This window comes from Myotis lucifugus, unplaced genomic scaffold (assembly GCF_000147115.1).
Source record: "Myotis lucifugus unplaced genomic scaffold, Myoluc2.0 scaffold_6, whole genome shotgun sequence".
NCBI classification, from domain to species: domain Eukaryota; kingdom Metazoa; phylum Chordata; class Mammalia; order Chiroptera; family Vespertilionidae; genus Myotis; species Myotis lucifugus.
The window spans coordinates 11,268,407-11,287,643 of record NW_005871054.1 but is presented as its reverse complement, the minus strand read 5'-3'; the positions used below and the strand labels follow the sequence as shown (position 1 = coordinate 11,287,643).

At 42.9% G+C, this 19,237-nt stretch overlaps 1 protein-coding gene across 2 annotated transcripts in view; it reads right to left on the bottom strand.

The window, feature by feature from the left end:
* Positions 1-232: 232 nt before the first annotated feature.
* The window catches only part of FSHR (follicle stimulating hormone receptor), a 129,791-nt gene continuing 110,786 nt past the window's right edge, over positions 233-19,237 (bottom strand). For both annotated transcript variants that reach the window (XM_006083364.1, XM_006083365.1), the window contains 4 exons: positions 14,735-14,803; positions 14,549-14,623; positions 6,439-6,624; positions 233-2,050 (listed from right to left, as the gene is read on the bottom strand). In XM_006083364.1, coding sequence (XP_006083426.1) covers positions 817-2,050; positions 6,439-6,624; positions 14,549-14,623; positions 14,735-14,803 — 1,564 coding nt within the window. In that variant the 3' untranslated portion in view covers positions 233-816. The remainder of the gene's footprint in view (positions 2,051-6,438; positions 6,625-14,548; positions 14,624-14,734; positions 14,804-19,237) is intronic.

Below are 19,237 nucleotides of genomic sequence, written 5' to 3'. Positions count from 1 at the left end.
GCATCTTTAGTTGAACCCTAATTGGTAGAATATAGAACCTAGTCCAGGAGTCAGAGAACTTGAAGGAGGATCCAGGGTAAGGTGGAGCAATTGCTGGCCCAGCTGCTGCTGCATTGCAATGAGTTGAATCAGCAGATCAGCAATAAACTGTATGAATGACCAAATGGCTGTTTCATCCTTGCTGTTCTCCTGTTTTTCCAAGAATCCTCCCTGTGGCCCACCCTAGTAGGAAACATAAGGCAGGGAATTCTGGGAAATGTAGTTCAACCTATCCAATTTGACACATTACAAAGCCATCATGTGAGTTCTCAATACATATTTGTTGAATGAATGAATGAATGAATGAATATTGTGTTGCTGCTTTTGGAAGTTTTCTGGTTGTCAGAACACCTAATCCTGGCTCTACCTCTTACAAGCCAAGCAATTTTGAACAAGTCACTTAATCCTTTGAGTCATTTAACCCCTTGATTTCCTCATCTGAAAAACTCCAAGAATAACCCATGTTCTGCCTATTTAATGGGACTTTTATAGGGATCAGTTGAGGTGGTCTGAACAAAAGCACTGTGAACATTACAAAGTGCAAAAGAAATGTGATTTTGTAGTATTGTATTATTTTAATTATTAATGTTGTTATTAATACTTCAGCTTCCTAATATATCATATGGAGTTAACAGTTCCCAACTAATTTACCTGTTAGGTAAGCAAGGAAAATAAAGTTAGATGAAGTATGTGGAAACACTCTGTCAGCTATTCCATGGCATATTTTCAGAGGCAAGACAATTATCATTCCACACTTGGTTATATTTACACATTGTTTTATTTCTGGGCTAAATGGCTTAGAGGGACAAGTGTGTAATTGGAGCCATTGGTGACCCTGGGAACTGTAGGGCAGTGGCCATTCCTTGGATGGGAGTTGTGGGCACTGGATGAGTTTTCTGTCCTGTAAATCTGGGCTTGCATTTCATAGCAGCCGAACTTGCTCAGCAGAATGAAGAAATCCCTGCGGAAGTTCTTGGTGAAGATGGCATAGAGGAAAGGGTTTGCACAGGAGTTGATGGGGTAGAACAGGACCAGCAGGATCTTTGAGTTGGACACGGTGATGAGGGGCACTTTGAGGGAGGCAGAGATGGCAAAGAAGGAGATGGGTGCCATGCAGAGGAAGTCTGTGAAGATGAGCACGGCCATGCGCTTGGCAATTTTGGTATCACTAGAGGAGGACACGATGTTGGGGTTCCTCACTGTGAGATAGATGTGAATGTAGCAGCCACAGATCACCACAAAGGCCAGGACATTGAGCACAAGGAGGGACAGAACATACAGCTGTGACAAGGGGCTGTCAATATCCATGGGCAGGCAGATGCTCACCTTCATGTAGCTGCTAATGCCAAAGATGGGAAAGAGGGCAACTGCAAAAGCGAAGATCCAGCCTCCCAGCATGACACTGGCAGCATGGCGGAGCTGCACCCTACATTCCAGCTGCATGGCATGGGTGATGGTGTGCCATCTTTCCAGAGTGATGGCTATTAGCGTGTAGACTGAGAGCTCACTGGCAAAGACAGTGAAAAAACCGGCAGCGTCACAGCCTGCTCCAGTTTGCCAATCAATGGCATAGTTGTGGTACTGGCTTTTGGTGTGGATATCGACAGATGCTATGAGCAGCAGGTAGATTCCAATGCAGAGATCGGCAAAGGCCAGGTTGCACATTAGGAACCGGGGGACTGTGAGTTTGTACTGGCTGGTAATCAGAATCACCAGCACCACAATGTTCCCAGTGATGGCCAGGATGCTAATAAACCATATCAAGATTCTGAGAATATCATACCCCATGATATCTTCACATGGATTGAATGCATCTGGCTTAGGAGAGCAAGTCACGTCAACCACTTCACTGCATAAGCCATAGTCAAATTCACTGTACATCATGTCAAATCCTTTGGCGTAACTGGACTCATCGTCTTCTGTCAAAGAGATTCTCTGACCCCTAGCCTGAGTCATACCATCAACTTCTTGCCTTAAAATAGATTTGTTGCAAATTGGATGATGCTCAGAACTAGAAAAATACACAAAGGAATAGAATCAGCATCCTGGATCCAAAATGGCAGATATATCACTGTCTTTGCATGGGGTAGGGATGATGGGGTTTCTTTCTGAGATTTCCCCCCTTTCTACTAGTCTGTCTGCCCTTGAGGCTGAGATCAAGGGTTAATGCTGCTTACTGTAAATGAGCAGAACAACTCGTGTATATATTCCTAGAGTTAGATGGCCCACTGGGGAAACCATCTGGCCACAACCTGAATGTGGGGAGGAAGGCGCCTGGGACTAGCTAAGCCTTTGCTGTTAAGTGCAAATAATTTACAGATCTCATATCAACTCTACTCCTTCCCTCCCCCATCTCCATTCAGCTATCTTTTAATATGCCCGAGTAGTGTCTATTCCCATTCCTGTACTCAGGTCGCTGGGAGATCTGGACAGTTTTCTGACTCAAATGAGAACATACTTGCTTCTTTTATCTACAGAAATTGGAGGATCTGTCTGTGGTTAGTTCCCAGCCAGCCCCTGTCCCTGGCTCCTTGATACTTAGGGTATTGGGAGACCTGCTAATTTGCTTGAAATGTTACTGAGGCTCCTATTATTATCTCACTCTCCAGGGGCCACAGTAGGCTTCAGACATGCATTTGTCCACAGAGTAAACCTGGCTCTCTCATATTAAATTGTTCCCTAGTGAATGAGCCAAAGAGCAAATGCAGGTTGCAAGGGGCCCTGATTTATCCCAAGATTGTAAGTCATCTCCTGGGAGCTGGCTCTTCTTGGGCTCACTTTTCAGTCTCAGTTTTCCTTTTATACCCAAATGTACAAGAGGCCTTGTCAACAGAATAAGGGGACTTTCATAAGTGATGTGAATGACAGCCAGATCATAAATATTCTACCCAGACAGGTGAATTGCACAGGTAGAGACAGAGAGGGTAACAGTTCTGTTTTGAAGTGAAGGCTTTAAAGGAATGGGGATGTTTCACACTGGGTCTCTTTTATGATGGAACTGGGGGACTTTGAGTTTGTATTGGCTGGTAATCAGAATCACCAGCACTATGCTGTTCCCTACCTCCCTCCCTCCCAAAGGGACAAGCTCACAGCAATGTAAATGACTGCCTTTCTCTCAAACCTTAACATAGTTTCATGTGAGCGGGAAGCGAGTGTTAAAACTCTTCAAAGACCCTCATAAGAAGGACAGAATGGCTGAGGGAGTGGAGGAAGTAGAAATACCATTTGACAGTCAAGGGTGAGTGCAGCCAAGTGTCCCAACCTGCAAAGACTGACTCCCCCCTAATGTCTAGGAGCAGGGTTGTTAGGGAGAATCCTTTCCTCTCTTTTCTTCCTCTGAGAAGTGAGTTGGTTTGCCAGGAAATCATTTTCTCTTGGCCCAAAGGACTCTTTCTTTTTTGGTTGTTGTTAGAGACTGTGCCATCTTTTGTTTTAGAGAGTAATAGGGCTTCGCACATCAGTCACGGATTGCACAAAGGGGGCTACACAGTTAACATACATGTAATTGAAAATGCACAGAAAATCTTTTGTTTTAGTCAGAGATCTTATAAGAAAGGCGATGCAAGCTCAGAGATAGGCATAGAGGGGACAAGAGAATACTCTGTGGTCTTTATTCTAACTTCTGACTCCCAAACCCTGTCACAGCTGTCATTGGATCAGTGACAACACAATCTATGAACAGAAAGTAAGTAATCTGGTGCCTGTAGACTCTAATCTGTTCATTGGAACAAATCTGGCTTAACCATCTAGAGACAGCCTTTACTTCCCGGGGCTGATGTTGGATTCTGGGAAGATTCTTACTGTTGATACCACTACCAATACATTTTAAATACTGATGCTTTCATTTCCCCAAATAGAAGTGACCCAACAACATGAGTGCAGAAAAAGCAAACAATGCATATCTCTGAGAAAAGAGTAAAAACAAAGATGGAAATGAGGGAAATAATATCTTGCCCCTGCAGTCCCTTTGCAAATTCTAAGAATCAGAGAATTGGGAATTCAGTTTAGGGTCGGTTGAGAAAGTGGTACTCTCAGACCCTGATAAATCAATGAACAGATATTTGGGAAGTGCATGGTGGGGTGGCCCAGAGCCTGAGCTTTGGAGACACATAGACCAGAGGGTTTGGATCTGAGTTTGGTTGGTCCTGGTCAAGTTATTTACTGTCTCTGAGCCCCAGTTTCTGTCTCTGTGGGAAAGGAATAGAAATAGCACTGTTACCTTTGTGAGAATTAAATGAGATAAAGGTGCAAAGCATTACAGTGCCTGGCAGTGAGCCCTCAGCAAGTATCAGCAGTAAGAAGACAGATGATCGTGGCTACTATCATGTTGGGGTCTAGGCCCTATGTGGGCACTTAGAGGCATATGTCATTGTGTATCAGTTTAAAAGCTAGCTGTGAAAAAAAGACCTAGATATGAGAGAAATTCAGTAATAACAAAATAACAGTGCAAGCTAAGTATAACTATGACAAGGAACTAACTGGTTCAGTGACAGATGAGGGGTGTGGTTAACAAAGTCTTTCAGTGAGAGTCCAAGGGCCACTGACCAAAACCTCACAGTCATGAGGGCCTAATATTTACACTTTGGGCATTTCCAAATGAGGACTGGAAGAACAATTTCATCCTACAACTTTGAACTCGAATCTCATTACCAAACTACACCTAATATGGTATACAATGAAATGACACCATTAAAAATATCCTGTGGTTATCTTCTGAATAGCATAACTACTTTGTTTTTGTGTGTGTAAATGTGTAAATTAAAGACTAAACACCCACAGCTATTTTCCTTTGTTTTGGCATTTTTTTTAGAAGAGGCATGGGCCTTTCCTTTGCTGTACCCGATGGGCCCTGATGGCAAGTTACCATAGGGACCTAGAAAGGGTGAGAGCTGGGTGGCCTGGAGGGACCAGGGAAGGCTCCCAGTGATGGGACAGTGCAAGGCCGCCCTGGAGATTTCTGGTTGGGAGAGCCCCGAGGCTACATGTACACTATAGCAGGTGGCAAGACCAGAGGAGTAGGAGCAACACAGTAGATAATATATATTCCTGTGGCATATTGGCACAGGGCCCAACAGCATACCATGTGCTGTGCTTGCAGTGATCTTAATATCCTTTGAGATTTCTCCCGAGAGGCCTTCAGTTCCAGGATTTTGGCAGTGAATTGGTATATTTCTTGCCCTGGCTAGAACAACTCTTGTGTGGAATATAAAAGAGGCAAGCCTCCTGCCTCAGCCCAAGCCCTTAAGAATTTTAGTCATTTGGAAGAAATTCCCTGGCCCTTGAGCTAATTGGTGAGGAGTGTCCAGTACTGGATTGTTTCCCAGTGAATTTGCATGCACATTCTGAAAAGGGATCCCTTTCCTGAAAATCTTTCAGATGGGTCTGAGAGTGAACCTCTATTTACTTCAAAACCACTTTAAGATGTTTTGTTTGTAGTTTTTTTTGTTTTGCTTTTGAGCAGGAGATATGTCTACATGAGCAGGTCAATGCATGTTAAAAGTTGCATAATAGAGGACACTGCATTAAACAGTGAAATAACAGCACCAGAAAGCTGTATCAGTGCTGGGCTACCATATAAGAGTGGTGACAAGGCATCACGTGATTGAGTGTAGTGCATGGTGTGGATTGTATCGATTCAGGGGTGGGTGAGAGCCCAGAGAACTCCTGGTATCCCATAATTCTATCTCCAGTGGATCCTTTGAATGTCTAGAACATATGCAAGCTCCACAATATTCCCTCTTCACTCTCTCCAGATCCTGGCAATGATTATTTCATTTTTTTGTGTGTGTCCAGTTATCTTCTGGGATATGGCTCTATTGGGATCACTTTCTTTAATCTGACCAACCTTGAAAGCCAAATGAACAGATGTCCCAAACTTGTTCTCCCTGTGAGGTGCTAAAAGCCAAAGATGGATTAGAGAGGCTTAGCGTGGCTGGGATGTGCCATGGATGTGTGTGCATCAGTCTCTGGTGTGGTCTTTATGCTTCTTCCCTCCAAAGTTGACTTTGGTGGTTCCTGGGACACTTATGGGGCACTTATGGGGCAAAGAGTTGGGACTGGAAGGATAAATCCATATTTAGAGGAAAAAGGGAAGAAATATTAATTTAGCATCAGCCATGCGTTAGGCACTACACTTGGTGTTTTTCATGTTATCTCATTTAACATTTGGTAGGTAGTCTACCATGGGGGTAGCCTTCTTCCATGAGCCCATTTTCAGAGAAACTAGAAACCCTCCACAATACCGAGGCTTTGATCTAGAATATGTCTAAGGGCTTTCATCAGGAAGATCTCGCTTCTAGTGGATTCTCTTAATGCCACAGGTGCATAGAAGTTGTGGACCAACTTCTGTATTGGAGAACTCCCAAGCAAGGCTCAAGGGGTGGACAGGAGAAAACTCACATTTGCTGTCTCCAGTTTGCAAAGGCACAGCAGTGGCTGGGGTAGGTGAGACTGGCCTCCGTGAGTGCAACAAGCTTTTCTAGACTGGGAAGCTTTTTTAAGTTGTAAGTTGACCTGGCCCGCAGCTTCTTAAGATTTTCTAAGCCATAGCTAGGCAGGGAATGGATCCTCGTTCTTGAAATATCTCTAAAAAGAGAAAAAGTAAACATAACCTGATTACCATGGGTCTAAAATTTTCTGCTCCATTAACAGGCAAAATAGCAGACACAGCAGTGATCCTCTTACATGGGTGAGGAGGGAGACTCCAATTCATCCAACATACCTCAGTCAGATCAATATTCTGTTAACAGGAATTTGGTTCAGTAGAAGCCCTGACCCTTGTGTTTGTGGTAGGAGGACTTAAGTAACAGGACACATTGAATTCTGAATATACTTTCATCCTGGCTGATCTGGGGCTTAAATGTAGCCCTCTCCCTTTCTACAGTCTATAGAATAGACCAACAAATTTGCATAGAAGTGAGGGATTCTGATAATCTCCTTCCCACTGTAAAACCAGCTTAAACATAGTTCTGATAAGCTGGGGTGGAATCTATGGCCAAATATCAAAAAAGGGTGAGAAGAGAATACACTGTAAGGGGAAGAGGAGTCTGGTGGGTAGTAGAGACACCCTCAGCACAAAGTCAAAATGGCAGTGACTTGCCTGCATGTGTACCCTGCCCCTCTACCTTTCAGATTTGTGGCCTTGCTCAAATGTCACTTCTCCATGTTTCAATGTCCTCAGCTATAAAATAGGAATGATAATAATCATATCCACCTCAGAAGGTTGTTGTGAGAATTAAATGAGCTAAATAAAATACATGAAGAACTTCCTGGGCAAAAGACAGCACGTGGCTGAAAGCTATTATCCATAAATTAATCAATCTCTTTCTCTCTCACACATCACATGATCAGAGACAAAACAGCAAGATTTCTGAAACACAAAATTGTGAGCTAAGTGGAACGATTTAAGCTACTAAGTTTTAGGGTAGTTTTTATGCAGCAGTGGCAAACCAAAGCACACTCCCATTGAAGTCTCTGTGATTCCATCATCTCATCACTTTTACCAGTTGTAGAAGTATTTTTCCTTGAAAGCCACGAGGAGCACAATAGCATTAGGTTTGTATGCTTTCTGCCTCTCTCACCACTTACTATCTTTTGCTTTATAAAGTAGCTCTTTGTATTTGCATTTTATCTCTCCTAGAGGGAAGAGGGTTCCTTGCATTCTAAACAGTGCCTTTCACATTGCAAGCACCCAGGAAATGGTTGTTTTGTTTGAAGATAGGCTGGGGAGTAACACTAAAGGATTGGGGAAGGGAATAAATAGATCACCCCAGCCAACGGTGATGTCTTCTAACCTCTAGCAATTACAAAGAATCTTGTACCTTGTATTATCTCTTCTATGCTTTCATATTGTTTGACTTTTCATGTATATTTGTTTTGTCTCCTCGGCCAGACTTCAGATGCTCTAAGAGCAGGGATTATTAAGATATTTTTGTGTTCTACATCATATCTGGCACATGGCTGTGCTCATGAAATCTATTCAATAGATACTTGTCTGAGAGCAGAGATGCCTCAGCATCATAATAACAATGAGAGGCTGGAGCAAGTCTTACAGGGGAGCAATTTAAAAAAAAGAAATATGCAACATAGACTGAGAGAGGAAATCTGGATTTAAAGGGAGCTTAGCAAAAGGGTGTTTCTGCAGCAGGCAGCTGTTTGTGACTGACAGCATCAAAGGCACCAGGAAAGGAGCAACCTTGCACAAAGTTTACAAGGAGATAGAATAAATAGGATAATGTGTGGGGTGGGTTGACGTGAATGCAATCCAATGCCTTGGTGTTTGATTGGGAACCTATTAGGGAAGCTCTGGTGCCTTTCTGTCTGCTCAGTGTTCTGGAGTCAGCTGATTCCTCCTCTTCACAGCTGCAGAATCTGTGAGCTGCTGTCATTTGCACCAGGTGGCTTTGTTGCTGTGAGACTAAGGCATCTTGTCAAAGTCCTGGCACCCAGATCTTCTCCTGGTTGATGTTGAAAGGAGGGAATGGTTGGTAGACACTTCGAGAGTTTGATAAAGCAAAAGACTTTAGTAAAAGTGGTTCCTGGGTGGTTGGGAAATAAAAGTGTTTGTAGATGTGCTTGCTTAAAGGTTACTGGATACTTGCTGAAGTTAGCAGACATGGAAACTTTCAAGACTTCTACATTTTGGACTGGCAGAGAAATATTTCTCTGGTTTCTCCACGGAGTAAGAAAAGTTCATAGAAATTTATGTCAGCAGTGATAAAGATAAGAGGATACTGTTCCGTGTGATTTGACACTTAGCAACAGATTCTATTCACACACACACACACACACACACACACACACACACAAATACAAACACAGGGGCACACAGACACACACAGTCCATTCCCTGGCTATGATTCTTCCATGTGGCCTGGAAATCTAATGTTAGGTTTTAATTCCTGTGTAAAAGCACTTTCCACTCTAAGGATGCAAATATCCCTGGGGGAGTAGCAAAATAAGACATTATCAGTTATTCACATCTCATGGAAGTAGGTTATTATGATTATAGGATAAGGTAGGCTTGTTGAGAGGCCCAGAGCACAAAGTGTGGCAGTGAGAGGTTTTCAGAAGGATTATTCTGGGCAACCAAGATTATTCTGGATGAAAGGGGGGAACCACAGGATGGGATTTGAACCTTGAAAGCCAGGTATCAGAGTTTAGAATTTATATAAGCAGAAGAATGGCTTATTGAAAGCTGTATTTTTATAAGATTAATCTTGAGAACCTTGAGCCTGGCACATAGTAGGTGCTCATAAATACTTGTTAAATGAGTCAGAAGGAGAAAGGATTGAAGATAGGAAGGAGACGAAGGCTGATGCAGAAGTTTAGGCATAAGCTAAGAGCTCACCTTCCCACACACTGTCACTTCATCTGTTAAAAGTCACTGTATCACATGACAGAGATTTATTGGACACCTGTTATGTTACTATAACCTGTGACAAATTCTGCAGAGCTTATTGTTCTGGGCAGTGACATTTGTCCCTCTACAGGATACTTCAGTGCAGGTACTATTTGTTTTTAAGTCCCTCTATCCCCTACACCTAACATAGTATCAGACACATAGTAGGTGCTCAATCAACATCTACTACATGTATAACCTGTAAGACCTAATATGCTCAATGAATAGTTGAGAACGTTTGCTTTATTGCTGACATTTATAGGGATGGTGGGCTGGGCAAGGGGACAGGGGTAGCCTTGGGCGGGCTGGTGTTTTTAATCCTAGTCTTCCTGGTTGGTTTAATGGCTTCAGTCATAAGATGCCATTCTGGTTAACATTTCAGCACATGCTACGTTCTGGCAGTGACTGGTTTTGAGAATTTAAATCCTGACATGTACCAATGGGAGTATTCATGGATGATGGCTGGCGCTGAAGAGATTTAGTAATCCTAAACTGTTTCAACATTGTTAGGATTCTTGATTTTGAGATGTGAAGTGGAGAGGGAGACAGCAGTCAGTAATAAGACGCTGAGTCAGGAGAGGCAGGAGTTAAATTGTGCTCTGTGCCCCGTTTAATAAAGTGTTATAGCTAGCGCCACAAATTTGATTTGAACAATTTCTATTTTTCCCAGCAAAGATGTTATTATAGGTCAATCATTTCCATAAGTGCCAGCACATTTCTGATGTGTACTACACTGACAGATGGTTAGAAGACCTCTCTTTCATGATCCCAGGCGGAATGAAAAGGCAATTTACTGTCTATAGGACTGTGGGTACACTGGTAATGGAAGAGAATCATTCTTATACAAATAACTCAGTGTTTGAATCTCAACTATCAAATGAATCTGAACTATAGCCAAATCAATTTGATAAACTATCAAAATATGATTGTACTGGCTCCAGCTTGCAAAGGCAATGCATTAAAATTTTCCCACAGGAAACTGTTTCCTAAAGAAACAGCAATTGCTTGATTGCTTAAGAAAACAAACTTGAGTGAGTTCAGAATATCAGGTGAAAACTCGGATGGCCACTGGCGTTCAAGGTCAAGACTCATGAGAGGGAAATCAGGATGCTAGGCTGCTCCTCTGAAACCCGATGCAGCTTGTCTGTGTGCCCCTGGCTTTCTCTGAATCTATTTCTCTTTGCAAGGGAACATCTTGCCCTTGTACCCTCGGGTGTCCAGAGGCTCCCTGTTTTACACTCAACTAACATTTTTGCCTTCAGGAAAGGAGTTCTCATTGTTTGGGTGCCCCCCCTGAACTCCCTTAGGATTCCTTGCACATGCCTGTTGTTGGGGAGGAAGATTCACACCGCTGGCTCGTGGAGGAGAATGTGTAGAGAACAGGGTGAGGCTTCTCAAGCCCCAGCATTGATGCGAAGGCAGTGATTCTGTGCTGTGAGGACCAGCAATGTCAGCTGGGAAGTTCTCAGAGCTGCAGTTTCTCAAACTGTCCTCCCCCCAGCCCTTATTTGCTGAATCAAAACTCTGGGTGAGGGGATCGGCTCTCGAGGCTTTCCCCAGCGCGCCGGGTTAGTCTGATGCATGGTCAAATTTAGAACCACTGCTTGAGGGCAGTTGTGCACCATCTCACTGCTGAGATGGCTCGTAGCTGAGCTCTACTTTGGGAATTGCCCTTGTTTGACTTACCCAAGATTTGGCTCCTACCCAGGGACAGCCTACACCCTGTAACTGCTGATGAAGAGGACTGGCCCCTTGCCTTAATCCAGTACAACTTTGAAGGGCCATCTTAACTCCAGAGCTCCCCATGGGATCAGCTGAGGCCTCTGTTGCAAATGGATTGCTGTCAACTTCCCTCTTCGCCTGAGTTTTCTTCCATCAAGCACTTCCCAGTAAACCCCCTGCATGCAAATATCCATATCACAGTCTCATTGGCAGGGAGAGGAATCTGACCCAAGGCACAGTCCCAGCACTAGCCTGGGTGGCATCTCCTGTGGGCTGAGCAGTCTGTGCACACTCCTCCTGCCCATCAACCCACAGCACCTGGAGTGGGCAGGTCTTCTGCACATACTTTACCAAGTAGCTCCCAGGCCAGGGTTTAGCTTGGGTTGGCACATCAGGTTGCACAAGTAGAAGATGGGAAAGGCCATACTCCCAGGTCAGCAAGCAGAGAGGCTGGAAAGACATCTGTGGACTAACCTGAAAGCCCCAGAATGGGAGCCTTGATGTTAAGGTGATCAATCTTCTTCCCTCTAAAGGGAGGAGAAGGACACTAGCAATTACTATAGGATAGGCGGGGATCTTGGCCAGGATCTTGCATATATATGCTCATGCATTAAGATTGAAAGGTGGAGGAATGCAGTATCACTCTCTACCCTTTTAAGTCATGGCAAGTGCTCATAGTTCCTTTGGATTTTCTGTAAATTTCATTTACTTCTTTTTGGCCAGGTATGTTCTTGTGGTAAAAGGGGTGAAAAATGGGCCTGTAACTTGAGGACCCTCCACAGCTGCCTGTGGTGGTGACATCCCTTTTCTTGCCGGCCGTGTGGTCAGGCAGCGGGTGGGCTCTGACATGTTCTCCATCAGACCCTCTGAGGGCACACACTGCACACACTGTGCCTCAGCCTGGGACCAGCTTGTACAGCCACAGGAGACAGTCTTCGTGCTGTGTGTATGTTCTTGGGCTGGGAGTCTGGTATTTATAATGATTCTCTCCTCTGTTTTAGTTTGCAGCCAATGGCAGGGGCCTTACCTAATTAGACATATTTATGTACTTGAGGCAACATGAGATTGTGGGAATACATGGCACGTGAGGCAGAAGACCTAGTTTCTGGTCCAAGCCCTGTGGCTTACGGTGGCAGTGTGATCTCTAGCAGGTCACTTCCCAGGATAACGAGCTAGTTGGGGATTCTGTCCAACTTGAATGTTCTCGGTAGCAGTCAGTGGTGAAGGTGCTATGACTTAATAGTGCACCTGGTACAGGTGACATCTGGAAACCTATCCTTCCTATCACAGGTATGTTCGGCCATAACAGAGGGAGGTACCTATTTAGGAACATTCAAGCCCCTTAGGAATTTTAGCTATGTGAATTGACAGACTGCTTTTCTGGCTGTCAGAGATGTCCAGAGCACTCTCTCTAAGTTTATTTATCTTCCAAATACGCTAAGAATAGGAAACATTAAGTAAGCATTGCAAGTTCTAAGTACTTTGTGTAATTGGGCCCATGGACTATGCCCGGCACTCTTTATTTGTTATGCTCTTTCCTATTTGGTGTTAATAGCATGCATCATGGCCTGATGTATTGTTATTAGTTAGGGTCTGACTGGCCATTATGAGAATATAAGCTTTCTGTGAGAAGGAGCTTTCTTTTGTCTCCTGCACTATATATGGTGTATGGCACAGGGCTGGTTCTTAACATCCACCTGTTCAACGAGTGAATATATAAATATGCACATACACACATTTACGTAGATATATAATATTGTTAAGCCTCCAATAGTATTAAGAATAAGGTATTATATAGTTTTTGCCACTTTATTTTGGTGAGGAAATGACGGCTTGCAGAGGGGAAGGAACTGGCTTTAAACCCAGGTAGTCTGTCTGGCACCTCCCCTTTCATCATGCTCACACTTCTTCCTTTTGCTTATATTTCTTTGAACTTTTTTTCTTCAAAGAGGCAGAGTCTCATGTACTGGTTACAACACATCCTTTGTCATTAATATCAACCATTTTATGAATTTCTGCTTCACCCTATAGGGCAGTGATGGCGAACCTTTTGAGCTCGGCCTGTCAGCATTTTGAAAAACCCTAACTTAACTCTGGTGCTGTGTCACATATAGAAATTTTTTGATATTTGAAACCATAGTAAAACAAAGACTTATATTTTTGATATTTATTTTATATATTTAAATGCCATTTAACAAAAAAAAATCAACCAAAAAATGAGTTTGCCATCACTGCTATAGGGTCTAGTGTTATTTGTAAACCCACTAAGCCCAATAGGGAAAAGAACCTAGAAGATACATAAGTTCCAGCCAGAAGAAGAACATAAGCTTTTTGGTGAAAATGAAAGTGATGTTGATAGGTGATAGGTAGGAAACCACACATAGTATATTATACTGACTGCTGAATAAGAGGTATACTGGTAGATGAGGGGCTCCCAGATGCTCACTGACCTTAGACAGCTATATAGGATCACCTAGAAAACCTTTAGATTTATTCATGTGTTTATCTGTTTTTTTTCTCATTATTTCCTCTTGTATCTGACTCCTTCCTTCTGGGTTCCTTCCTTCTTCCTATAGTAAATTCATCAGTAGGTGTAGTGGGTCTTGCTTAGAGCCCTGGAAAACACATTTTCTAAAAGCTCTTGCAGATTTTGGTCCTTGCAGCCATGAAGGCTGTGGGAGTCACAGAAGGAAGAATTCTCTGTTGGCTGAGGGAAGAGGTGGGAATTAGAATGACCCTGTGGAAGGGCAGAGGCAGATGAGAAGAGAATAAGGGAAAGTCACTCCTGGAGGGAGAGAGGGAGATGTGGAAGTAAAGGTGTTGATGCAGGACTATGAGGCACTGAATGAATCCCAGGAGATCTGGAATCAAGGTAGCGAGGATTCATAAATGTGTGTGTGTGTGTGTGTGTGTGTGTGTGTGTGTGTGTGTGTGGGTAAGGAAGGAATGTGCACTCCCTTCCAGGGAAGAGGAATCTGGCAGAGTGGTTAGGAGTCTGTACCGAGTCAGACCAGTTTGGTGTTAAAGTCCTGCTCTAAAATTTGCGTGACTGTGGATGAGTTAACCCCTCCAGGGAAGCCAGTTTTTCCTTCTCTAAAATGAGACTAGTAGGGTCTACTGCAGAGGTTATTATAAGGATTAAATTAGAAAAGGCATCTTAAACTTTTAAAACACTGGGACTTGGTAAGTGCTCCTTAAATGTTGTTAATCACTGAAAATTAGAATGTGGACCAGCCCTAAATTGTCCCTATATTTTGCAGATGACAGACCAAAATTGACCTGGATTGCCAGCCCTATCTTGAAGCTTTTATGAATTGGAGAAAGTTGACTTCTAACTTATTTTTACACGCTGATCTCTTGTGCATGGTAATGGGACAAGCTACTCACAGAATGACTGGTCCAGAGGCTCCCTGGAAAACATCATTAGGCAATTCTTCCAAATTATTGTTGTCACTTAGATTCCTAGGGATGGAGTGGAGGAAAGAAGAAGGGAAACACAAAGCCACATAAACATCACTGTTCTAAGAGCCATTTCCCTCTCAATGGCCTGGAAGAATAGTCAGGGCTACTTACAGCTCATCTAGTTGGGTTCCATTGAATGCACAGCTTTGGATTTCTTCAATCCCATTCTTACTCAGCCATCTGAAATAAAAGGCCCATTAAAAAACCAATAATGTCAGATGCAAACAATACAAGGTTTCATAATTGGAAGCACTGGGGCAAGGTCAGACAGTGCAGGTTAGTGCCAGAAATACAATGCCACCCTAAGGCTTGGGGATGGGGTGGACAGGAGACTGATTTATCACTGCATAACCTTTTGAAATGTTTGACATTCGCATTTTGTGCATGTATTACCTATTCAGAGAAATAAATGAAATTTGATTTTGAAAAGGCACACTTAGGCATAGCAGCCTGGATCCTGTAAGGTCTTGGCACACATCATTTGCGTGCAGAGATGATGCCATGGGGGAGCTGATGGAAATCCTCCTCCCGAAGGACAGAAATCAAATGACGATTGAACAACTGTTTATAAGACAGCGAACATTTTGTATCACCTTTCTCTAAGGCCTTAAGCCTCTTACCCATGCTCACCCACAGCAGCACGCCTGGCTGTCATCAGAAAGTGATCTAATTAAGCTGTCACACAACCTGAACATCTCCTGTAACCCATAGGGACCTGGTTATTGGAGGTTTGTGGAGGTGGCTCTGGGTTAAGCCAGAAAGGAAGAGAAATCAATTACAGAGACTGTGGGTTGTGGCGAGGCGAGGTGGTGTGAGTGAGCATGGAGGAGGCTGGATGTGGAATAGGCATCCTGACTGTGCAAAGAAGGTCAGTGAGCAGGTTTCCCTGGACAGGGAGCCCAGGGACACCTTGGGCCATCAGCTCTGCATTGCTGTGTTCCTGGGTGGATCTGGAGACAAAACTGAAATCCAAGGGCGGGAGAGCTTAGCCCAAAGAGCCTCTGACCACCTGCTTTTGATGTGCTGTCAGGTTCTTTTCCCTGTGGGGCTTAGTGGGTTTACAAATAACACTGTTCACAAGCTGGTCCAGAGAAGCTCCTGCATACTCGGGACTCTAGCTTCTAGACTGCAATGGATCGCTATAAGGCGCCGAAAATCACAGAACAAATATGATCTTTTTCTTCCTCCTGGAAGCCAGTTTAGCTGAAAAATCCAGACCTGAGCAAGATAAATCTTTTACAACGTTAGCATTCAATTGGTGGCTTCTGATGGAATAGTAATGCACCTCTCCCCACATCCTGCCAGCCCATCCCCTACCCAGGAGAAAGCCTGGCCCAGGCACATCCAGCCTCCTGACTTCTTTGTCAGCCTCTCCCAGGGAGTGAGAGTTACTGGAGCAGCTGCCCCTACCTGTGGGATCCCTAGGGGTTTTTTGGATCAAACACAGGAGTCAGCAAACTTTTTATGTCAAGGGCCAGTTAGTAAACTTTAGGTTTTGTGGGCCAAGAGGCAAAATGGGGATTACTACATAGATACATTATAATATTCACTTATAAAATAATTTCCACAAAATTTTTGACCAAATTTAAAATATAATAGTAATAATTGAGTACATTTTTTTTTGGGGGGGTATAGGTTTACTATTAAGAATAGTAATTGTTTCTTTCCATGGGGATAGCATTTGGCTTAATGTAGGTTAGATGTAATTTCTTCTCTCATCAAAATGTTCACTTGTAGAAACCAGCCTTAGCTCATGGGCCATGGTTGGCTGACCTTTAATCTAACACAGGGCTGTGTAAATCCAAATGGGCTCCATCTGTTTTTCTGTAGAATAGATATTATTTTCTGAACACATATGTCCTACAAATGGATGTCACTATGAATAAATAATACACAGACAAATTTAAAAGAATGATTATATTCAAAGTAGCCCTTTTGTCTTTATGTATTATCTCAATCAACAGATACCATTATATGGGGTGGTGATGGTGGTGGTGTTATTTTTTATGTCAACAGTGAATCATCATACAAAAAAAACAAACTGTGTCCAGCACTCCTACCCTGGGGTTTACGTTAGGCTGTCGACTCTCAAACAACACAGAGAAGACAACATTTATTAACTACATTCTTAGTCTCTTAAGAGAAGTATTGCTGGTTTTAAAATAAGATGATGATGATGATGATAGCAACGATGATGACAGCAATGATGACAACCTGGACAGAGCATCAGCTAAAGACTAACCAAATCATGGTGTTTCTAGAGTGTTCACTCAGTAGAGGGTTAGGAGGCTCCAGAAACAAAGTCTGTCTTCAGCCTACAGAGTCAAGGTGCTGGCCCACGGAACTTCATTGAGAGGCAAGCAGGTGAGATGGAAGCCAATGAGGAAGGAAGAAAATTCACCTGGAGTGAGCCTGTCCTGTGGTCAGGGTGTGCTGGGAACTGGCATGCATGTAACCTTATTTTATTTTTTTTCTGCTGATTGGCCATAACTAGGTACTTTCTCCATTCAAACCCTCGGGTTGTAGGAGCAGATGGTGGTGGGGAAGGACTCGGAGGCTTCCACACGGTAGGCTTTTACTGCTATTCCCCCTAAGGCACTAGTCAACTGACAATCCTTCATTATTGGATATATATTTATAAGTATATATATCTATATATATCAGTATATATATCTATATCTATAATAATAAAAGCATAATATGCTAATTAGACTGGACAGCTGAATGACCTTCCAGATATCATTCTGGACATCCTTCCAGATGAAGCTGCAGTGGTGGGGGCCGAGGCAGAGGCAGTTAGGGGTGATCAGGCAGGCAGGTGAGCGGTTAGGAACCAGCGGTCCTAGATTGTGAGAGGGTGCAAGCCAGACTGAGGGACCCCCCACCCCCATGCATGAATTTCGTGCACCGGGCTTCTAGTCTATATCTATATCTATATCTATATCTATATCTATATCTATATCTATATCTATATCTATATCTATCTCTGAATAGGGCCTCAGGATTTTGAAAAATGCCAATGCACTGAGAACTTTTTCACTCATCAGTGCCATTTGTCATGCATTTTTTTTTCTGCGTGTACTTGGATGTCCCTGGTGGGAGGAAGTGCTCCTGTGTCCAGTCATGGCACCCAAACTAAGAACAAGTGGCATCTTAAGCTGTGTTGAGTATGGATCTTCTGATTCTATTATTTGTGGACTAAGAACCATCTGAAGTAAGAAAAATGGATTTTGTCCTCACAAATGTGACTTTATCCTTAGAGACATATCTGATAAGTTTTAATTCTTTGGAAAGGAAAGTGTGTTCTGAATTCTGAGGAACCACAGTGCCCATGAATAGGAGTTGGGAAAGAACAGTTACATTATGCACATTTCTTTTGTAGGTTTGGGTTTGCAAGGATCCTTCATAAATTCTTATTCCCTCAGGTTCTTTGCTTCACTTGGGGAGAGGTAAAGCTAAAAGGGCTAGGATACTTTGCCTTCTGTCTTAGGTTCTGAACAAAAAAGATATATGTTAATGTGCAAAACTGTGAGAATGACAGCCCACTCCTGCTTAATTATATCTTTTCTAGAAAGATATTCTGTTGATAAATTTGCCATATTATAATATTAACTAATTTTGAATTACTGAGTTTAAAAATAATACATATGCTTAGAGCAAGATTTAAAGAAATGCCAACAGACAGGTACAGCTGGTTACATTGGTCACTAATCTTCTCCCTCTGTACTGTGGCCCAGGAATCCTTTTTCTGTCGTGTTTGTGTTACACGCAATGGGCAGGTACTCACTAGTTTCCAAAGCTCCTTTTACCTTTTTTTTTTTTAACCTCCATGGTCTTGATGATTCTGCTTCCTCTGCTTACCCTTTGCTCTGCCTAACCCCACTCATCTTTTAAAGCCCAACTGGACACAACCTCCTTTCTCAACCTTCTTTTCCTCATTTTAACTTTTCCTTCAACCTTCAATCAGAATAAAATTTCCTTCTTTATTCTTAGAATAGTTGCTTTTACTTTGCATGTCTTTTATTTTGTTTGTATTTTAGTTAATTTCTTTTGCTTTCCCATTCTCTCATACTTGCCACACCTTCATCAACTCATTCCAACACACACACACACACACACACACACACACACACACACACACACAAATTCCAATTACCAAGAACATATTAAGTGAAAGGATTAAGTATTATTCATCTATAATTTTTATTCTAATACTGTGTACTCTGAATATATGCCTTTGATTTTATTTTTTTTCCTTCTCACATCCAATTCCTCTGCTAGTCTCTTTCAAACCTTTTCCTTTTTTCTCTAATTAACTTATATCAAATACTGTGCTTAGCTTTAGTCTTAAGTATGTGCTTATCTCTACTATTTCTCCCTCTCCCTCTCCCTCTCCCTCTCCCTCTCCCTCTCCCTCTCCCTCTCCATCTCCCTTCACCTCAGACTAGTGCACAGGCGAACGAGAAGCGCAAACTCAAAGAAAGAAAGCAGTGGAACGGAGAGAAACGAGGCATACGAGTGTGAATGGAGGGGAGAAGGAGCGAAAAGATCTCGCCAGCTATCCACGTGCGCGCAGATTCGCACCGCGCCCCGAACTCGACATATCATATAACG